Raw genomic sequence first — 22,996 nt, 5'->3', positions numbered from 1 at the left:
GCCCTGGCTCTAAAAAAACTAAAAAATAAAAATAAAGAATCATTGTTTTCTATTTATCTTGTAATAGTAGATGAGAGAAACTATTTCCTATCTTCCATAATCCAACGACCCCAGATGACAAGATCAGCCTCTTGGGAGATAAAGGAAAACAGGGAGACCATGACTAGGACACTGTCCTCCTGGACATGCAACCAACAGAACTGAGGAATGTCAGGTCTGAAAGAACCTGATTGTATGGCCCAAATCCTGTGTGTGTGTTTTTCAGGAAACAGGCTTTGAAAAAATTATGCCGAAAAATTATATTTAAAGAGCAACAATTTTAATCACTGACTTTACTATTTCCATATTCTTATTCTTATGAAAAATTAATTTCTCAACTCAGTGATTAAAAGACAAGAGCAATAAAAACACAAGACCTCTCTGTAGAGCCAGACCTACTTGGTCCAGTCACAAAGATTACACTAGGTACATTTCCATCCACCATCTGTGTTTGGCATCCTCTTCTCTCTCCAGGAATCCCCTTGCCTTCACCCATCTTTCTTCCTCCGGGTATCACCGATAGGTCTCATTCACACAGAATATTCTAGCTCTTGAGGCTGTAAACCCCCTTAGTTGCTAACCCAATGCTACCTTTCCCAGGGAATGCATAGGTTTCCATCATATACTAAAGATAAGAAAGTCTTTAAGACCCACACAACTCCTTAATTGTGGTTCTGAATCATGCAATAAGCATAAGGAAGATATTTTTGAATAAAGAGGGCTTTCCTTCTTTTCTCTAATTGCATCATTTAAGCAGCCACCTCCTCCACCTACTTGTAAGACCAACACTGCATCTGTATTTCCTTAAAAGGGAATATTTACCTATTAGACAATGTGCTGCTTTCCACATGGTAAGGTTTTCTTTTTGCTGACCTTGAAGGAGAACGATCCAGAAGTCTCTGGGTTTGAAATGTAGGGTGATTCAAACACTGTTCTGTCAAGTATCTGTCAGCTGGGTCCAACTTCAGTAAATTCTTAGGAAATAAAATTTAGGATTGTTAAGAACATTACAAAGTCAGATTTAAGTTCTAATAAAAACCTTATTTTTTTCCTTATAAAAGAAATACACAGTCATTGCAGAATATCAAGTAAACACAGTTCAGGAAATTAAAAAAAAAAGACTATCTAAATCACCTATAATCTCATCATTTTCCTCTTGGTATATATGATCCCAACACTTTTTTGAATATCCTATATACATATTTTCTTTTACAAAATATACACACAGTTTTGTACCCTGTACTTATCATTAATCAAAATCACTTTTACAATATAATTAAAAAATTTAAAGTATACTTTTAATTAAGTAGATATTCACTTGAAAGAATATACATTCTTAATCTTTCTCTTATCCCCCAGATACCCAGTTCCCTTTTCTGGAGGCAGCCTAGGTTACCAGTTTCTTGGGCATCCTTCCATAGATATTCTCTATACATATCTCTATCTGTTCCTTTTATTTTACCCACATAGTAGTATACACATAATTGCCTGAATTTAGCTTTCTTCCCACTTGACATAAGATCTTAAGAAATAATTCGGGGCCGGGTGTGGTGGCTCACGCCTGTAATCCCAGCACTTTGGGAGGCCTAGGCGGGAGGATCATCTGAGGTCAGGAGTTCGAGACCAGCCTGACCAGCATGGTGAAAACCCGTCTCTACTAAAAATACAAAATTAGCCAGGCAAGTGGTGGCTCATGCCAGTAATCCCAGCTACTCAGGAGGCTGAGGGAGGAGAATCGCCCGAACCTGGGAGGTGGAGGTTGCAGTGAGCCGAGATCGTGCCATTGCACTCCAGTCTGCACAACAAGAGTGAAACTCTGTCTCAAAACAACAACAACAACAACAACAACAAAAAACAACAACAACAACAAAAAACAACAACAACAACAAAAAAACATTCTGTATCAGCAAAGAGCCCCAATTCTAATTTTTTTGGTTTTAAAGTTTCTTCTTTTACATTTTTTAAAAAGTTTCATAAACTTTTTAGTTCAGTATTTGGAGGGAAAATGTTTTTTAAGACTAAAATAGAGCCAATATAATGACTACAGCTAGTCTTAAGGTTATTAGGGGCTTGAATTAATTCTGGTGACTTGTACCCCTACTAAATTGGCTGACAGGATGAGATGGCCATTTTAGGTACTTACATGTGGACAAAATTAACACAGCAGCTTTAGAGAATGGCAAAGAGAATATTTCTCTTTGAAATATTCAAAGAAGGGATAATTGGTATTTTTCATTTTTCAAATTCATTTTCAAAAAAAGCTAAAAAACAAAAGGAATGATTCTATTTATATAACATTTGATAATAACAAGGCAATACTAATCTTTGGTGACAGAAGTCAGAACTGGTTTCTGAGGGGAGTGCGGTGGCATAAAGCCTGGAAGGGGGCATAAGAAGGCTTCCAGGGTGTTAGTAATTTTCTCTATCTCCATCTGGGTAGAGTTACACTAATATGTTTACATTATAGAAAGTAACTGACATATAGATATAATTTGCACATCTTCTGAAAGGATATGTCAATAAAAATATTTACTTAAAGAAATCTGATGATAAAGATATTAAATAAATAGGAATTTGAATGTTTAACTTCTAAACTGGCAGAAGCACAGGATGATTCAGGTAATCTTTCTACTTTTATTTGTGCTAGCTTTTAATCAGGTACCATACTGATGCTTGGCAATTATATTTGGTAATGATTTAACAAAAACATTCAATTATTTTTAACTAAAGAAAGATGAAAGGCAGAAAACATGAAATTGTATTTAATTCTATGTTCCTACTTTATTCTATTCACATTTTAGAAGTTACCAAATTATTGAGGTCCGAATCCATGAGGATTGACTGTGTGAAAAAGTGTATTGACAAAACCTACCTGATTTAAGTGATAATTTATGCCTAATTAAACAAAAGGCTTTGAGGGTTCTTTTTTGCCAGTAGCATTTCTCAATCTGCGTTCAGAAAAACACTAGAGCTTTAGAGTTTTATGAAAAACAGTATTCAGTATTTAATTAAATTTGGAAAATATTGGGTAAGACAGAAATGCTTCTTTATTGTGATATTTCTGAAAGCCTTTAAAGATTAATGAATATTGTGCATCTCTACAAAAGGTTGTATGGTATGTGGCCTTTCCGAAACGTCACACCCTCCTCCCCCACCTCCACACCTCTATGTACAGTATGTTCCCTGGAACACAGGTTAACATAGTTTAAAGCACGGCAAAGTTCTGAGAATGCCACTCAGAAATTTCCAACTGTGCTAAGTATGCCTTTTAAAGGCTCTACGCACAGTGTAACCTCTACTGATTTTGACAGTTGACTGACTGGGCATAAAATAAAATTGATCCATTAATAAGTGTTCTTTGAAGGTCTACTATCAAACAACCAACACTTGCTTATGCACTTTTGGCTGCAGTGAAAGCTGGAGAAATATGAAAAACAGTTCTCACTCAAGGAGCCGACTGTCTACTGGAGGAAAAAAAAATAAACTTGAATAAAGAAATTTGAGAATGCTTTTAGAGTATAGAGCAGGAAGACTTCTGGACAGGGAGGGTAGCATAAGAAAGAACACTCAGGCCACAGCATTAGCAATGATCCTGATATGTCTAAAGTAGAGCCAGAAAGAGTCTGGGAGAGAAGAGGCCAAGTTAGAAAAAGAGAAAAATTAGATTCACTGATCAAATCTGTGTAGGTGATGGGAGGCTTCAAATACCATGTCAGAAAAAATCGTTGAATTTCTTCTTTCAACATTGATTTTAAGATTTGTTTTAAAACCTTATGCTTGAACAGCTCTTGCGTGCTAACAGATTTTTATTATTCTGTCCATTTTAAGGATGTCATTTAGGGATCTCATGATTCTGTCTAGATGGACTGTGACAATACCAGATCCCATTGTAATTTTAAATAAGTTACATGCCTTTTAATATGACATAGTTCCCCATTATTTGCCATTCCACATCTCCTAAAATTTCATTCATAAAAGCAGGCTATGGTCACATGTAGACACAAAAGAATCCACAAACCAAAAGACATTTTATAGAGATAATATCAATTTGCCTTACCTTCATCAGGTCAAGTAGAACACTATTCAAAATTCCAAGGTATCTTCTTTCCAAGGACTGAGGATGGTTAACAGCTGGAAACTGTGAGACACACACAAAGGGAATGTTAACGTTTGGGGAAGGACATGTGTGTGCACGTGCTTGTGAGTGTTGCAGAAGGGAGCAGATAAGCAAAAATGCCAGTCCCAGTAAAATTCATACTTGTATATTACTTTTGTTGTCTATGTATTTTTTTTTTTTTTTTTTTTTTTTGAGACGGAGTTTCATGCTGTTGCCTGGGCTGGAATGCAATGGTGCAATCTGGGCTCACTGCAACCTCTGCCTCCTGGGTTCATGTGATTCTCCTGCTTCAGCCTACTGAGTAGCTGGGATTACAGGCACCTGCCACCATGCCCGGCTAATTTTTTGTATTTTTAGTAGAGATGGGGTTTCACTATGTTGGCCAGGCTGGCCTTGAACTGACCTTGTGATCTGCCCGCCTCAGCCTCCCAAAGTGCTGGGATTACAGGCGTGAGCCACCACACCCGGCCATCTATGTATTTTTATATGGATTAATACGACTGGGTGTCAAATAATAGGAAAACTCACAGGTGAAAGATGATACTTAAATCTAGGCAGACAATACTAAGGTATGTGAAACAAACTAAAATATAAAAATTTGAACTAATTAGGTAGTAAAATAGAATATCATCTGATTATAAACAATTCAGTTCTAATACAGTGTATACATAATTTGACTGCTTATACACATGATTCTTAATTACTGATAGTAATTGAGGGTCTAGCAGAAAGGATATGATAAGACATCAGATAGAATCCTTATAGCTTTTTAACAACAACATACTATTTACTCTTGAAAACATAGAAGTAAAAATAGAGAGAAAGTAAGTGGCCAGTACCTAAAAGGTCACAGAAGTAGACAGTGAATTCAGACACACATTCTGTCATCACTTTTAATATGCTCTTATAATGACCTGTTTTCAAATTCTTCCTTTTTTAAAGTTGGAACCGAAGACAAACAGGTTCCTAGATTAACAAATGCATTTTTAAATAAAATGAGGGGAAGGGGTCAAGTTTATTTAGATGTGCTTTTTGTTCTTTCCTCTGCCAACTCACATTCTGCAATATCTAGTGGATGTTAAAGTATTGGGTAATGTGACTGGCAGAGCCCGATGCCATGTACTCCCTTCCAAATGTCAGGGCTAGTCTGCTTCCATACATTATTTCCTCTATACCAACATACAAGCATTTCTAAGTACTGAAATCCCTAAACATGCTAAATAAGTAAATGGGAGGACTAATTATACAGTGAAATTTCAAACAAGATATTTAAGGAGTGATTATGACATCATCTCCACACCATGCTCTGGATAGCAGGAGACAAAAAATACAGGTAAGACCCAAACCCTGCTCTTGAGGAATCTGCTGTCTGGTTAGGAAAGCAATCAATGTTAAACTGTGCAACCCTAAATTCTAATTGAAGCTCAGAGAAAGGAAAGACCAAGATGGTTTATGGCTGTGGAAGAAAGAACCCATAGGTAATATGTGAACTTGGTTTTGAAAAATATGAAAAATGTGAAGATGGAGAAAACTAGGACAGCACCTTCCAGATAGAGGAGTAGAAAGAATAACATGAACTCAATACAGATGCACAGGCAATAACCTAAAACTGATTTCTGAGGGAAGTGATGTTATGCGAGGCATTTTGGATATATTATTCTTATTTTAGAGATGAAGAAGGTGACAATCAGAAAGTTCAAATAACTGGTTCAAGGCAAGTTACATAATTAAACAGCAGTAGAACTAGTATTTGCACCCAGTCTTGTGATCCAAACCCACACTCTTTCTAAACCTAGGTGCCTCTCCTAAGGGAAGTAGAGAGGTTCCCTTTGATGTTACTGGGGCATTAAATATCAGCCCAAAGAGAAAGACACCTACCATGCTGTGATAAAAGACCCTATACCAGTATATGTTAATATTTTGCGAGGTCTATCTTATGCTACCAGACACCCCCTTATTTTTTCTAGGAGTGAAATTTCATTGATAAGAAAATTAATGCTGAAAGTCAAAAGGTATTAGAAATATTACAATAAAAAATGACCAAGCAAACTCCTAATTTCAAAGAATTAATTTACATGCGTTTGAATGAGACCTACCATTCTAATATGAAATAATTCAACAAATAGCCAAAATTCATGCATAGAAGTTTAAAGTATATCTCAATCAGTCTTGTCTCTTTCTGAATCACTTGGCCAATCCAATCCAATCCAATGAGAATGCCTCTTTGCTGAGCACTATGTGTGAGGTTCTGGTCTAGACATTTTACAAATAATATTTCATCTTTACACCAATCCAATCAGGCAGTCTTTTGGTTATCATCATTTTACACGAGAAGAAACAGAGGCACGAGATGGTGAAATAACTTCCTGGCATCATTCAAAATAGTAAATATGGAGCCAGGCCTTGAACCCCAGCAGTCTAACTCCAGAGCCTAGGCCCTATACTATGAGGCATCAATTGTTATTTTAGCCCAATAATGCAAACCACTATAGCAACATCTTGTAGATTTTCCTGTCTCTGCACAACTAAATCCAAATGCACATCACACTGGACTGGTTACTGGTGAGTCCATGGTGCACAGCAGATGCAGTTTACATGTCCCATGTGCTTAGCTATCTGTCATAGACATTTTCAAATAACATCATGAAAGAAAATTTCTTCCTCAAAAGATATTGTCAATCCTCCAAAGAGATTAAACTAATTTAGTTAAAACACCACAAACACTTTCAGACTAAAACGTAAAGTATTAAGGTTTATAAAAGTCAAAGTGTGATGGAGGCAGCAATTTCCCTGAAGGATGTTTGTAAGCAGCATTATCACGTGCTGTCTAGAATTTTATAGACAATACAGTTTAGGGAAGAAGACTATGAACAAACAGGACCACAGACAAATGAGAAAGAGATATCCTTTGCGTGGCCTATCTAATCCAAATGCTCCTCGTTCTTCAATATCCATTTCAAATGTCAAATGCTTCATAAAGCATTCTCTAATGAATCCCCAATGATGATTTCTAACTTTCCAGAATATTTGACACTCTCATGGTCTAAACCATATGGAGATACATTAGAAAACCGTACAATGAGGTAAACAATGCAGTACTTTATTATATACCACGCTTTCTTATAAATTGTATTGTTTTCTAATTATTTCATGGATGAAAGTCTTAATTCTTCAGCTAGTTTGTAAGTTATTAAGGCCAAGCAGCATGTCAGATCTGTTTAAACTCTCTTCAGAGAATCCAGCATAGAGCCTCATTAACCAGGCCAAGAACAAGTCAGCCAGCAAACCAGGCTTAATGTTCCAGCAGTTAATGTTAAAATCCTGAGGTCAAATATTTATCATTCAACACTATTCAGCCTGGCAGGCACTATCCTAGATGTGTTGCAAATATAATAGTGAACATAACAGTTCGTTTCCTCAGTCCAGTAAGGATACATATTTGCAAACAGCTACTTAAAGGAGAATGCAATGGGTGCTACAAAAGAGGTATGACCAGAGTGTTATAGGGTCACCAGTTTCCCCTTGAATAGTCTAGAAGGTCTTCATGGAGGGAGGACATTTGGCCTGAGTCTAGGGGAGGAAGAAGGAGGAGAAGAAAGAGCGGTGAGTGTTGGGAGCATTATAGAGATGGAAATGCAGACTATAAAAGCAATATGTCAAGGAAATGGTGAGAGGTTCAATGTGGCCAAAGAGCACACACTGGGCCAGCGGGGAGGCAGAAATGAGGCTGGAGAACTAAGAAGGGGTTTTTAAAGCTACCCTAAAGACTTTAAACTTTATCAGTAACCTTGTAGAGGTTTCTAAACAAAAAAAGAGAATTGTGTGGTTTGAGAAATGTGAGAAGGCTAAAGTGAAAAGAGAAAGATTGGGGGATCTATCTGGGGGTGGTGGTCAAAGGTTAGGTAAAGGCAAAAGGGTAAAAGAAGCATGAGAGATGGAGAGAAAAGAAATACAGTTGAGCTTGAATGCTGATGCCACAGACTGGTTAATCACTTCTCAGATATGTAGTCAGTACTTACTGGATATGGTAGTTTCTGTGTTAAATGCTGGAAACACATCTGTGATGTGATAAAACAGTTGATTTCTGCCCTTGAGAAACTTATATTCTAGTGTGGGAGGACTAGATAGTCAACAATTAACAAGTAAAGAAACAGACAAAATAATTCCATACTGTGGTAAGTTCCATGACAGAAAAAGGATGCTGTGGGAGAGAAAGACTAGGATGGAGGTGAGGATGGTATGTTGGGTGGCCAGAGAAAGGGGCACTCTTTGAGATTGACAGAATGAGAAGGGATCACACGAGGGAAGCACCTTGCCAGGAGAAGCAGCCATGGGTCCCAAGTTGATGAAACTAGAAAAACCCTGGAATGTTTATGGAAGCCAAAGAACAAAAAAGGCAAGTGTGCTGAGAATCTGGAGAATGGAGGGAATGGAGATAGGTACGAGATGAGGTCAGGCAAGGTCTCATAGGCTACGGCAAGGAGTTTAGATTGATTCTCAGTGAAAATGCAATTCATTAATTATGACTAACTTTATTTTTGAGTATAATAGATTTTTCTTTCTTCTAGACTGGGGACAAATCCTATTTATCGTCATATTCCCAACACCTAGTATGACAAACGTTAAAAAATGTTGAGCTAACCTGCTGAACGACATATGCTGTTGGTACCCCAATTAGTGGTCATATCTGGCAAATTTCTGGCTTATCAAAGCAAAAATAAAGGAGAAACGACAAACTTGCCTGAGGTAACTCAGACAGGTGAAAGAGAGACAAAAAGCAGGAGATAAAAGAGATACTGGCATGCCTCTGTCCATTCATTTCACCCACATTCACTGAGCCTAGAAGGATCTAGACGGTTGGGCACTCAGGTTTGAGCAGTGGTGGTCTCTAAAGGGAAATTAACTGGAGGCCAGAAAGTCAAAAGAAAAAAACAAAGTGCTTTGTAAATGGCAAGGTAACATGGTTTGAGAATTATGCATTTCAGAGAAAGGAAGGAAATGGTGGGGAGATTATTTTATAGTTCCCTCAATGATCAGCAATTGCCATGTTGGCCCAAAAAAGTGGCTGAAGATGGATTAAAGACTTAATGTTAGACCTAAAACCATAAAAACCTAGGCAATACCATTCAGGACACAGGCATGGGCAAGGACTTCATGTCTAAAACACCAAAAGCAATGGCAACAAAAGCCAAAATTGACAAATGGGATCTAATTAAACTAAAGAGCTTCTGCACAGCAAAAGAAACTACCATCAGAGTGAACAGGCAACCTACAGAATGGGAGAAAATTTTTACAATCTACCCATCTGACAAAGGGCTAATATCCAGAATCTACAAAGGACTTAAATTTACAAGAAAAAATCAAACCACCCCATCAAAAAGTGGGCGAAGGATATGAACAGACACTTCTCAAAAGAAGACATTTATGCAACCAACAGACACATGAAAAAATGCTCATCATCACTGGCCATCAGAGAAATGCGAATCAAAACCACAATGAGATAATATCTCACACCAGTTAGAATGGCCATCATTAAAAAGTCAGGAAACAACAGGTGCTGGAGAGGATGTGGAGAAATAGGAACACTTTTACACTGTTGGTGGGACTGGAAACTAGTTCAACCATTGTGTAAGACAGTGTGGTGATTCCTTAAGGATCTAGAGCTAGAAATACCATTTGACCCAGCCATCCCATTACTGGGTATATAAAGGATTATAAATCATGCTGCTATAAAGACACATGCACACATATGTTTACTGCGGCACTATTCACAATAGCAAAGACTTGGAACCAACCCAAATGTCCATCAATGATAGACTGGATTAAGAAAATGTGGCACATATACACCATGGAATACTATGCAGCCATAAAAAAGGATGAGTTCATGTCCTCTGTAGGGACATGGATGAAGCTGGAAACCCTCATTCTCAGCAAACCATCGCAAGGACAGAAAACCAAACACCGCATGTTCTCACTCATAGGTGGGAATTGAACAAATGAGAACACTTGGACACAGGAAGGGGAACATCACACACTGGGGCCTGTTGTGGGGTGGGGGAGGGGGGAAAATAGCATTAGGAGATATACCTAATGTAAATGACAAGTTAATGGGTACAGCACACCAACATGGCACATGTATACATATGTAACAAACCTGTATGTTGTGCACATGTGCCCTAGAACTTAAATAATAAAAAAAAAAAACTGGCTGAAAACTTAAAAAGTTGCTTTTGGGGTAGATGGAAGAAGTAGCCTCTAACTCACTGGGCACTCTAATAAGGTGACTCCTCCTCATTTGGGGAAAGTTTATACTTTCTAAGACACTATTTCGCATATTCTCAGAAAAGTTTTGTACAAAGTTGTCAAGTCTAGGAAAGGCTGCCCAAGACAATACACTAGTTGTTGTTGTTGTTTGAGACAGAATCTCACTCTGTCACCCAGGCTGGAGTGCAGTGGCATGATGTCTGCTCACTGGAACCTCTGTCTCTTGGGTTCAAGCAATTCTCCCGCCTCTGCCTCCCGAGTAGCTGGGACTACAGGTGTGAGCCTCCATGCTCGGCTAATTTTTGTATTTTTTGTAGAGATGGGGTTTCACAAAGTTGGCCAGGCTGGTCTCGAACTCCAGGCCTTAAGTGATCCACCCAACTTGGCCTCCCAAAGTGCTGGGATTACAGGAGTGAGCCACCACATACGGCCCCAAGACAATACACTAATTTGAAAAGAAGATTTGATGTTTCACCGTCAGTGGACCAGAAACATCTACTAAAACAAGAACCTTCAAATCTGGGGAATCCAAGTTTTCAGGACTCTCCTCAAATCACTACAAATATGTTTGCTCAACATTCATACATTTGGTATATTTGGGGGATGCTTAATATTTTGGATAAAGAAACAGTCTAAGATAACCAAAGTTTAGCGTGTAAAAATGTATACACTAAAAAAGATTTTGAAAAACTGCAACTTAAAAATTAGAAAAAAGATTAGAATTTGAATTCTAACCACTTTTTAAATTCACAAGTACTATTAAAAAATTCGGAAATAAAATACTATAATAGGGATTATAAACACTGTAATGGGAAAGGAAATAGTATTCAAAGGATAGTTTAGCATTCCATTGTGCAATGAACAATGACTCAAATACTGCAGTATTGATTCCATTTTGGGTTTCAGCAAAACCTCTTACCCGGAGCCCATGGAAGCGAGGATTACTGTAGAAAAGCTTCATCTGCTCAGATGGAAGTGGTCCTAGCACCTTCTGAATAGTAAAAAGTTGGTCAATTTCACTTTCTCCAGGAAATAAAGGCTGTCCATCGCTAAGCTCCCCAAGAATACAGCCCACCGACCACATGTCTACGGACTTTCCATAGGGAGCGCTGAAAAATAAAGGAAGAGATTATTCTGGCAACTGAAAAAATATAATGTTTTGATAATTTCCAAATTATTGTGAACAAATTTATAATGTGCAGCACACTTGTATATTTATGAAATTAAAAAGTTCCATGTGATGTTCCCCCTAACATCACACTCCGGGGACTGTTGTGGGGTGGGGGGAGGGGGGAGGGACAGCATTAGGAGATATACCTAATGCTAAATGACAAGTTAATGGGTACAGGAAATCAACATGGCACATGGATACATATGTAACAAACCTGCACATTGTGCACATGTACCCTAAAACCTAAATTATAATAAAAAAAAAAAAAAGTTCCACGTGAAAAGAAGGCTGAAAAGCAAATCATCAGAACACAAGTGAATAAACCTATGCTAATAAAGCCATCAATTTAATAACAATTTAGTTAGTATACACTAATTTGAAATTTATTCACATAAACAGATACAAATATATATCTTAAATGTGAACGGCTTAATAAACCCTAATACAGTATACATATCTGGCAAGTAACACCTCACTAGGGGAATGAAATGCTTCCAAATAATTGTATTTTCTAAGACAAATAATTATGCTTTAGCTCTCTAAATGTCAAAAAGATACATCTTATCCATTTTATGAGTTCAGTCTATTAAAATTTACTATGTACTGACTTATGTGTTTCCTTAACACTGAATATTATTTAACCTTCCATTACTCAGCATCACAGTTTCTGATGACTAAGATTGTGCTAAGATCTACTGTATTGTTTATTTGAATATAACATATGTAACCTATGTATATAGAGCTTTATGGCAGCTATTTCCCTTAAAACATTTTCCAGATTACTTAGGGGTTTATAGCTTCTTTTAGGGTGTGAGTTTACCAGAGGGCTTTAGGAGTGTTGCTGTTATTAACAAATGGAGGTTGCATATGAAAATCTAGGTATCCTCAAAACAGCTTTATATCTAGAGTGCTAACTTTATAGCAAATTAAGAAACCACACACACACGCGTGCACGCTCACACACATTTCCAACATAAATAATCCAAGCTTTAAGAAGGGAAAGCCAAAAGAAAATATCTGAAAAAGAATATGTAAAGAAATTTTGGAATGCTAAAATGATATAGTAGTGAAACAAAACTTTTAAATCAAAGGACTGTTAACATTATACAGAACGAATTTCTAGGATAACAAACCATTGCAATAATAAGTCAATATTTCATTTATCTCATTTCCTTCCCATATCAACCTAAGAACCACACAAGGAAACCTCATTTAAATCTTTTTGGTAAGTTTGCTGGGCAGGGCAAGATATTGATCTTTCTTTCGTATCTGTTTGAGAAAGAGAAAATTTGTTCCATTGTGCTAGATGGAGAAACTTATGGAAAATTTCCACATACTCACTACAAGCTATTTTTCTTGTCATCTGATTTGAATAATTTATGCAGCTGGAATGATTCTGAATGTCAAGGACACAGCCTTGAGAATATATAAAATTTAAATTCTTAATGTATAACCAAATATCTGATTTCAGAAGGATTTTTACAAATATGGCTCTTCAACTAGTACTTGACAATCAATTAGCAATATTCATTTTAGCACTAATTTAGTTACATTGTCCCCATACTTTTAGCAGCTACCACACATCTCTAAACATAACTCCAGTTTTTCTACAGGTATTATTAAGCAGCAAATACTCTCTGAAGATTCACAATAAGGCTGTCCTCAAAATAAACTTTTGGGGCCATGTTACAACACCATATTATAACAAGCCCTTCTACTACACTTGAGTCCTCAGATAGGGTTCTAAGAATGATCTACTTCATACTCATTTCTCCATTGGTAAAGTGTCCAGTAAATTCAATTCTCCCAAAAGAAAATGGACTATGCATCCCAATGAGTCCAAAAGGTACACGGAAGAAATATAGACAAACACAAAGAAAATCAATCCTAATTCTAAGATTAAAAATTAGCATAAAAACTCTAAACTCTGCCCACACAATGGAAGAGATAATAAAGTGACTAAGCATCTTTGTTTTTCAGGATAAAGCAAGCTTTTGATTAAAAAAAAATAGTAAAACTTTCAAAAACTAATGTCAATGATTCTTACAGGCTTTAGGTCAGCAATGAATCAAGAATTACTACTAGACGGTTGGTAGACACTGGAAAATAAGTACTTAAGATCAAAATAAACCCTCAGTGAGTAACTTAAACATGTCGTCATCATGCTCTTCAGAAAAAAAATCCAGAAACTTATATTGCTATTATATAAAAAACATTTTTAAAAATTAAATTCCACAAGTCCCCCAGATACACGTACGGCACGCTAAAGAAAAGAAATGAGACCTACAATTTGCACACTTGTCATCATTATCACTATATCTATTTGTGGAGTATAAATTATCTGTTTTTGGGTGGTCCCAAAGAAGGAAATACAATCTAGGGAAAATAATCCTACAACTAGGGTAGGTAGAGAATTATTAATGAGAACTATAGGCTCCTTCTTAGGCTTTAAAGTTAAAATGTACTAAAAAGAAAAGAACCTTATCAGAAGACCTTTTTCTGGTGTTAACAGATGAATGAAAGAGCACTGAAAGTTAAAGCGTGGCCACAAAGTAGATGAATGTAGAGATGTTACTGAGAAAATCATCAATGCAGTGCTACTTTGAATAGCCATTTATCATCAAACACTGTTTTACACTGATTTACACTGTTCAGAACAAAAATGGCAATTGGTTCATTTTTTTGTTTTTTGGGGTTTTTTTGTGTGTGTGATGGAGTCTTGCTCTGATGTCTTACTCTGTTGGAGTGCAGTGGTGGGATATCAGCTCACTGCGACCTCCGCCTCCTGGACTCAAGTGACTCTCCTGCCTTAGCCTCCCGAGTAGATGGGACTACAGGCAGGTATCACCATGCCTGGCTAATTTTTGTATTTTTTTGTAGAGACGGGGTTTCACCATGTTGCCCAGGCTGGTCTTGAACTCCTGAGCTCAAGCGATCTGCTGGCTTTGGCCTCCCAAATTGCTGGGATTACAGGCGTGAGCCACTGTGCTCAGTCTGGTTCAATATTTACTCCATGTGCCTGGCAAAGTGGTTGGACCTAAGAGATACTTGATAAGTATTTGATGAATTAATAAATGAACAAATAGATAAGCCAGAATGTCAAACTGTGTGGATATTCACATTCTTAATGTGGAAGTTTATTAGCAAAGTTGGCTACAATTAATTTCTTCCATTTCCATACATACACCATTTTATAATATGGCTCTGCCACTTGCCCCATCAAGAGGTGGAATTTATTTCTCCATACCATGAATCAGGGGTTGGTCATGCAACATGCTTTGGCCAACGAGGCAAAAGTCATACAAAAAAAGGCTTGAAAGCTATTGTTGCTTTGGGGCTTACCCTCTTATAGCACAGAATTCTCCAACTATCACATTCAGAAACTTGGACTAGCTTACTGGAGGATAAGTTTCCAGGGATCAGAGACGGTCTGATCCAGCTGAGACCCCTAAACTAACCAGCTCCCAGATGACCCACCAGCTGACTATAACTTCATGAGTGACTCCAAGAGAGACCGGCAGAAGAACCACCCAGCTGAACTCAAACTGGTGATTCCCCCACACCCAGAATTGTGAGCAAACAAAAAAGTGCTTGTTTCATACCATTAAGTTTTAGGTAGTTTGTTATACTGCAATATGTAACTGACACATTTAATTAACTGAAGTTCTTATTTTCCATAGATGAACTCAAAGCAAATGACAATAGAATCAGCAGATGTGGAAATGTCATTCTATTTTGGGATGGTAACTCACCCAAGTAAGAGTTCTGGGGACCGATACCATCTGGTGGCAACGTACTCTGTGTAATTAGCATTATTGCCTTCTGACAGATTACGAGCAAAACCTGAAAGATAGTAAAGTCCAAAGCTGTAACTTTGAAAAAGAAATAATTCATGTTGGCAAAATATTTCAGCACTAGTAATACTTTAAACAACATCAAAAGAATGTAACGACTGTTCTTGCATGGGCTATTTATTAATAATATCCTTGTTATCTTAAAAAGTTAGTAGAGTGTTCCATGTCAATTGAAAGACATACAATGTATTCACTACAAAACCAGTCTCTTCACTATGCTAAAGAAAACTGTGTTTTCGAAGTCATCCCATGCTTTTATAATTATTCAGAGCATACTTTTAAATCAGCTCTCCCAATAAATGCACACCTTAGGAAAAAAATGAAATAAAATCTCCATAAAAGCTAGAAATCAAAATCAAAGTCAAACTAGCATATTGTAGACGGTCATTAATTTTGCTATGTGGCACTTGCACAGTATTTGCATATGTATTGTTGCTGAGCAATTCTAGCCTTTACATAAACAGTGATGGAAACAAAGCAGGCCAAAATTACTATCATCTCCTAATGACTGGGCATTTTAGGGGTATCTTAGTTACCAATTACAGACTCTACCACTACTTTTACCCCCACCCTTTGAAAAGGTTTTAGGGCTACTGCATAGCCACAAAATAAGGCAGGAGGATAAGTTAATCACCCATCTAACTCACCAAACACAACATAGGTTCACTGTGAATAGTTATAGAGAATCAGAACATTAAAATTAAGAGGAAAAATTAAGGTGTACATCAGTTTTGAGACATGGAAAATAGTGTTTCTTAAAATGAAACGGTAAAAAATAAAAAGAATCCTAACATAAAACAAAACCCCTAACTTCAGATAATCAATGTTTCTTCATAAGACACGCTTTGAAGAAATATTTGTATTTTTGAATGGGGTTCTTCAAGTCAGACCAAGGAGTGTGTACTCTGGGAGGGGAAGCAATTAGGAAGTCCTTGCTAGGGATACACAGGACACAGGATACCGCGTGTGGTGCTGCCAGGAGGAACTTCCTGACCATTTACAACAGTCTTTTCTCTGAGAAATAATGCCAGACCAGGAGTACTCTTCCTACTATTAACCATTCTATAGGCATTCTTTTATATTTATAACTTGCTTTATATTTTCAGTAACTCAAGTCTCCGTTTTGGGTAGTAATCACAATTACGGACAGGAAATCAGAAACAGATGTGGTTCCTGAAAATCATAATGCTAACAAAATGCTAAAAATGCCACAATTAAAATTTTTCAGATCCAGTATTCAATATTTCCTTTTTCCTAAGCACATTCTTTATAAATTTAGGACATAGACTCTTTTACATACTATTCCTTACCATAAAATATGAAGAAAATTAAGTCCTGTAAAACATTTTTTCTCAAACAGGTTAATAATATTCAAAATCTTTGAAAATACTGAGTGACAATAGCTACACATGCTTCCAGCTGCTACACTGGACAAAATGGGTCATTCTACGAAGCAAATTTTGACAATGTCTCTATTTCTTGCTTGTGTAATTCATCTCCTATGCACTAATCTAATCTAATTTTTCCTTATAAGGAGATGGATTCTTAGTTATATGTGGAGGTTTACATTGTATTTGTGATTATATTTAAATATATGAAAAAAGACATTTAAAAAAATCAAGTGTTTATTTTTCAGCATACAGGTTAGGCAAAAGTATTATTTTAAAAAGTGACCCATGACCCTAACATACATACAATCTAAAATTTTTTCTGAATTATTTTAATTTAAATGTTTAACAGAGCTTAATACAGAGTTATCTACATGGGAGACATAGGCAATTTTCTACTAGGAGAGAGTACAACTAAAAAAATTTCCCTATACATTCAATCAAAAGCTGTAATATTATACATTACTAACCCCATTCATTGAACATGTAGAGGGAACAAATTAAAATGTTCTAAAAATGTCTTCTGACTTTATAGATATATAACAATTGCATATACAAAATACTTATGTGTATTTACAGAGGAATATTTTAGTGTTCATGATTAAACCTGGAACAACTATCAACATTAAAAAAAAAATTTTGTGAAGTCATTAGATATTGGGCATATGGGTGTATTTGCTTTGAATTAGTTGATTAAACAAAAACCATGATAAAATTTTAAAAATAGACAATACTCTGAAGACAGCAGTACTCCTCCAGCAATCAATTTTTCAACATGACTCAAAAGAATGTTCCTCTACCAATTTAAGTCAAAACATAACAATTACTTTTAATATTCCTTTAAAAGCTACCTATGTGTTATAATAAATTAATTCTGTAAGTACCAGGACTTAATTTCTTTTTAACTTACCAAAGTCACACAGTTTTAGGACATCATTGTGGCTGATTAAGAGATTTTCTGGTTTTATATCTGGAGTGTCAAGATAAAAAAAAAAAATTAGTAAAAATGTTCTATGTTCTCCTGATTGACACCGTTAGATCACTGTAATAGCATCTAATTAGAAATATCTAGAGTAATTTGAATAGAAAACTGGTAGCAAAAAGAAAAGTAACACATTTTATGCTGGTACATAAAAGTTTCAATGAATTTCTTTTTCAGAAACATGTAGACCACAACTTCAAAAATAATTTTTTCCTCTTTAAATATTAAAAGGATTAGTTGGATCTCTGAAATAATTTTAAGAATAATTAAATATAGGCCAACACATTTCAAAAAACTATTATTACTTCATAAAATACTAGTAATACAAATTTTTGGAGATAGAAATATAAAATGTTTACACCCACAAGATACTTTAAAAATACATGAGAATAAGTAGCTAGCATTATATTTACTGGAGAAGAAATACAAGACATGCTTTCTGTTACATTCTTCTACATAATTTCTATATTTACGTCTCTTTAGCTTTTCTGCATGGTTCACAATTATCAATGTCTAATGCTGAAGCCATACTGGATGAGTGCAATTAAGATTTCTAATTTTTTCCATGGATGTTATGAAGATGTGGTGGGAATTAAGTAGAAATTCACAGAAAATGCAGTTGAATTCTCTCCTTGGGAGGCATCTCACAATTGCATTTTTAGAGTAGAATATCCATGATCTATATCATATGGTACAGATGCAAATGGAGAAAGGGCAGAGGTAGTGAAATCTGTAGATTTCAAATCATGGTTTCTACCATTAATTTGCAACCTCTGATTCACTATGCACGTAATCAAATCACAGTATCATGATGGAAATGCACCTAACTCGGCTCCTCATTAATATCCCCAAACTACAGTATAGACTGTTACTAGAATCATTACCCTAGACATTAGATGTCCAGCTGACGTGGAGATCTACCCATGCTACCAACAATCTTGATAAGGTAACTGCTATGAGAGTCAAATGCAAGAGAAATATAAACTGTTTCTAGGAATAACAGACGATGGCATTCTTCATATGACCTTTATTCTCACAAGTGAGAATATTTTTAAAGTGATATCCTTGTGCATTTGTGTATAGGTAAATTAAAATGTAGCATTCTTTTATCTGCTAATCCAAAGACAAAAAGTAGATACTGCAGTTTTTTAAATAAATATTTAGGGTCACTGTTGTATCAATTTGTGTCCCACTACTGTAAAACTCTCCAATGTAAGAAAGATTATCAGGAGAAGATAATGGGTGTAGAGTCAAAGTTGATGCTGAGCATCAACTTTCTCTTTCATTGCTATAAACCACCCACTTCATGGCAGTAAAGGACAAAACAGTTTATGGGAGTATAATTATGACCTTTATGCAAGGTTGATCATGCCTGCAACTGCAGACAACGGGCACTTTTCACTAAGGGGTAGGGAAAATTAGGAGGTGAAGATACATACTGGAGATTGTTGGTGTAAGAAGGAATGAGACATGAGTGCCAACAGGGGCCAGTGACTTAGGGACCACCTATATAAAGCCTGATTCAGAGTTGTTTCACATTACCTGGTCTACCTGCAGGACCAAGGCTATAGAGATCAACATTTTGCTCTTCTCCTATCCCCAAGTAAGTTTCAAAGTTCACATTTGTTGAGTTCTCTTATATCACTAGGCATTTCTACAGTTGGGAGTGGATCTATAATAGTTATACAAATGTAAAGATCTCACCACAATATCCAAATAAATTTGTAATCCATCCTTTTGGTGATAGAAAAGGAGATTTGGAGAGCAAATATTTCTCATGTCTTGCACTTTCAAAATATATTTAATTTAAATGGCAATGCCAATGCTTATGAAAATATTCTTAAGGACAGTAACGTGAAATACTCTCAACTTTATTTGATGTTTTAATATTTTCCATTTTAAAAACCTCATACTCACCTCGATGGACAATATCATTCTTATGGCACCAGTGAATAGCCTTGATTAGCTGATAGATGTAGCTTTTTACTTTCTCAGGTGGAACTCCATTTGGCATTTCTTCCAGCAATTCGAGCATATTCTAAAAATCAAACAGTCGTTATTTCCCAAATTAGGTAGGCCCGTAAATTATGTATTAACAATTTTACAAAGTATCTAGAATAATTCGTCCAATACAGAGCATTTTTTTTATTGTTTTGCTTTCTATCTGCAACTTTGTCATGCTGAATCAGCATTAAAATTGGGGCTTTCTTTTATGAGGAATTCCATTTTTACTATTCCCTAATGCTACCCCAAATAATAACCCTGTATACTTTTCACTCTCCCTAAAGGTTTTCAGGCATTATTTTAGAATAATTAGAAGAGAAAAGCAATACAAAGTAGAAATATGACACTGTAATGTATAAAGGGGGGAAGAGTCTTTTTTAACACAGTGTGCTGTATCTCTGCAACAGAACCTTGTGATAAAAATTAAGCCTTGAAAATACACCTGGAAGATTCAGGAAATATTCTTAGTAGAAAAAAAAAGATCTCTAAAATTAAAAATGATCAATACATTTAGTACAAAAATTCAAACAGGCCAGAAAATACTATTGAAATAAAGAGTCACAGACCCCATACAATTCAATATTCAAAAACCTTAATTTGGAGTCAGAGACCATTATAACTAAAATTCATGCAAAATTTTTTATTATGTAGAAATTCCACTTAGCCAGTCTCTATTGAATTTCCAGATTAACCATTCTCCTTTCCCACTGTAAAGTACAAGGCCCATGGTACAATCACAGCTTATTGTTTGTAAGCAACCATCCAGGACAGCAGTTCTCAAAGTGTGACATGTGGATCTGTGAGGTCTCAGACCTTGCGGAGGACCCATGAAGTCAAAACTATATTCATAATAAGATTGTGATGTTTGCCTTTTTCACTGTGTTGGCATTTACACTAATGGTACAAAGCAACAATGGGTAAACTGCTGGCACCTCAGCATGAATCAAGGCATTGGATTCTTTAATCCAATTAAACCTTGCCTTTAAAAAAGAAAACAGACGTTTTAGTTAAGGACATCCTTGATGAAGCAGTACAAAATATTACTTTGACTAAATTTCAATTCTTGAGTACATGTCTTTTTTGGAATCTGCATGATAAAATGGCAGACTGCACATAAAGCCCTTCTGCTGCACATGCACCATCTGTCCAATGGTTGTCCTGAGGAAAAGCACTTAGGGGACTGAGATGCAAGCTGAACGAGCTGCTTTTTATGTGGAATGCCATTTTTTACTTGAAAGAATAACTGACATACAAACTTATCTATGTTAACATGCAATACGTTTATTGTTATTTTAAAATGAACTAATATTTTTATATTGCCCGGTCATGACTAATATGAGAAACACTAATAGATAAATTACACATAAATAAAAAGCTCTTAGGGTTCCCAATAATTTTCAGAGTGTGAAGGGGCCATAAGACCAGTTAGAAAATCACTGGCCTCACAGTTTTGTTCCCACCAGTCAAGCTGTATACCTATCAAGAATCAGTTGCATTTACTCCCATGCCTATTTATAACAGATGCACTTGTTATTTTAAAATAATTAAATACCATATAAACCAATGAAATAATTTTTAAAAAAAAAAAATAGTTGCCGTTTATAAGAAAACAAAGTTGAATACTTTAGAAAGGCTTAACAAATGAAAAGCCACTAAACTTATTGCCATCTAATCAAATGTGAGACAACTACAAAACACTGGCAAGGAATGGGTGCTAGTGGGGATAAGCACGTCCATTGAAGATTCTGCACTGAGATTGCTTTGCAGATGTTTTTGTGCATTTGCTTTACCTTAAAGATGCATAACGAGTATGATGTACGCAAAAAAGACCAATCAGAACTTCAGAACAGCGATAGGCAAAAGGCCTTGACCCTACCTTTATAGCGTGGTAAATGAATACATACAGTATTTATGTTTCCGATTAAAATAAACATTTTAAGTATGTATGCATCATTTTTTGATTCCCCATTTGCATTCTCTTTTTCAACTAACAAATTCATAGATGGTCCCAAATGCACAGGTGGAATAAGAAGGCTTTGTAATATAGAAAAAAAATTGTATCTCATTTCATATTCTATCCTAAATTCCTCAGTGGCAGAGACATTGTCCTCCAGCATCCAGTCTTCCCTTACTCCGCAGGAACACAATTTTCAAGTGGAGGCCTAGCTGCCCAGAACGAAGAGTACATTTCTCTTCTGCCTTGCAGCTAACGTGGTCATGCAACTGTGTCCTGGCCAATGGGATATGACAGCTGGAACTCTATCCTGACCTTGAGGACAAGGGTCACACCTCAGTGTGGTGGAGCAGAGCTGCCACACTAGTCCTGTACTGCCCTACCTTTGTATTTATATGTGAGGGTGAAAGGAACTTCTATTTTAAGCCTCTGTAATCCTGGGTCTCTGTTACCAGCCCCTTATCCCTTAGAGAACTTTCTCCTTGCTCTCCTGAGACTCACTGTCAATTATGACGCACTGCCACTAATGTGGCAGGTGTGACAGTCACGTTCTACCTAAGAACCACAGGGTCGGGGGAAGAATCTCAGGCCTGACTGTCAGAAGACTGGAGTTCTAGTAGCAGCTCAGCCATTTACCAGCAGGGAGATCTCAGGCACACAAAATTGCCTCTCCCAGTGAGGAAACAGATATACAGAGGTGACTTCTCCATTTGTTATATTAAATTATTATTAATAATGAACAACCACCATGAGTAGAACAGAAATAAAAAGGATAAACTAAAAGAGATGTCAAAATTTTCTTATTTGGTAGTGAAAACTACAAACTGCATGATTATTTATGATAATGAAAAAATAAAAAGCAGCCAGGCATGGTGGCGTGCACCTGTAGTCCTAGTGACTCAGGAGGCTGAGGTGAAAGATTTGCTTGAGCCCAGGAGTTTGAGGCTGCAGTGTGCTATAATCATACCTGTGAATAGCCACTACACTCCAGCCTAGGCAACATAGTGAGACCCCATCTCTAAAAAATTTTTTTAAAATAAAGAGCATCTGGTTTCCCCTGGAATCCTAATATAGCAATCCTTTTTTTTAAATAGAACTTTTTTTTTAAAAAAACAACTTTTAGTTTTATTTTGGTATGGAAGGTATCTTAGAGGAATGTATAAATTGACACAGAAAAAGAAACTTAAAACAGATTCTGGAAAAGGAACATAAAGCAGTGGTTT

The 22,996-nt window shown here is 36.3% G+C and overlaps 1 protein-coding gene across 1 annotated transcript in view; it reads right to left on the bottom strand.

The window, feature by feature from the left end:
• The window catches only part of CDKL5 (cyclin dependent kinase like 5), a 229,516-nt gene that overhangs the window by 52,174 nt on the left and 154,346 nt on the right, over positions 1-22,996 (bottom strand). The window contains exons 6-11 of the mRNA XM_032756652.2: positions 19,733-19,853; positions 17,744-17,803; positions 15,344-15,434; positions 11,340-11,529; positions 4,097-4,177; positions 862-1,013 (exon numbers count right to left, since the gene is read on the bottom strand). Coding sequence (XP_032612543.2) covers positions 862-1,013; positions 4,097-4,177; positions 11,340-11,529; positions 15,344-15,434; positions 17,744-17,803; positions 19,733-19,853 — 695 coding nt within the window. The remainder of the gene's footprint in view (positions 1-861; positions 1,014-4,096; positions 4,178-11,339; positions 11,530-15,343; positions 15,435-17,743; positions 17,804-19,732; positions 19,854-22,996) is intronic.

The sequence above is a fragment of the Hylobates moloch genome, unplaced genomic scaffold (assembly GCF_009828535.3).
Source record: "Hylobates moloch isolate HMO894 unplaced genomic scaffold, HMol_V3 SCAFFOLD_7, whole genome shotgun sequence".
Lineage (NCBI taxonomy): Eukaryota > Metazoa > Chordata > Mammalia > Primates > Hylobatidae > Hylobates > Hylobates moloch.
Note: the sequence above shows the minus strand (reverse complement) of the source record. Positions and strands in the feature narration are given on the sequence as shown.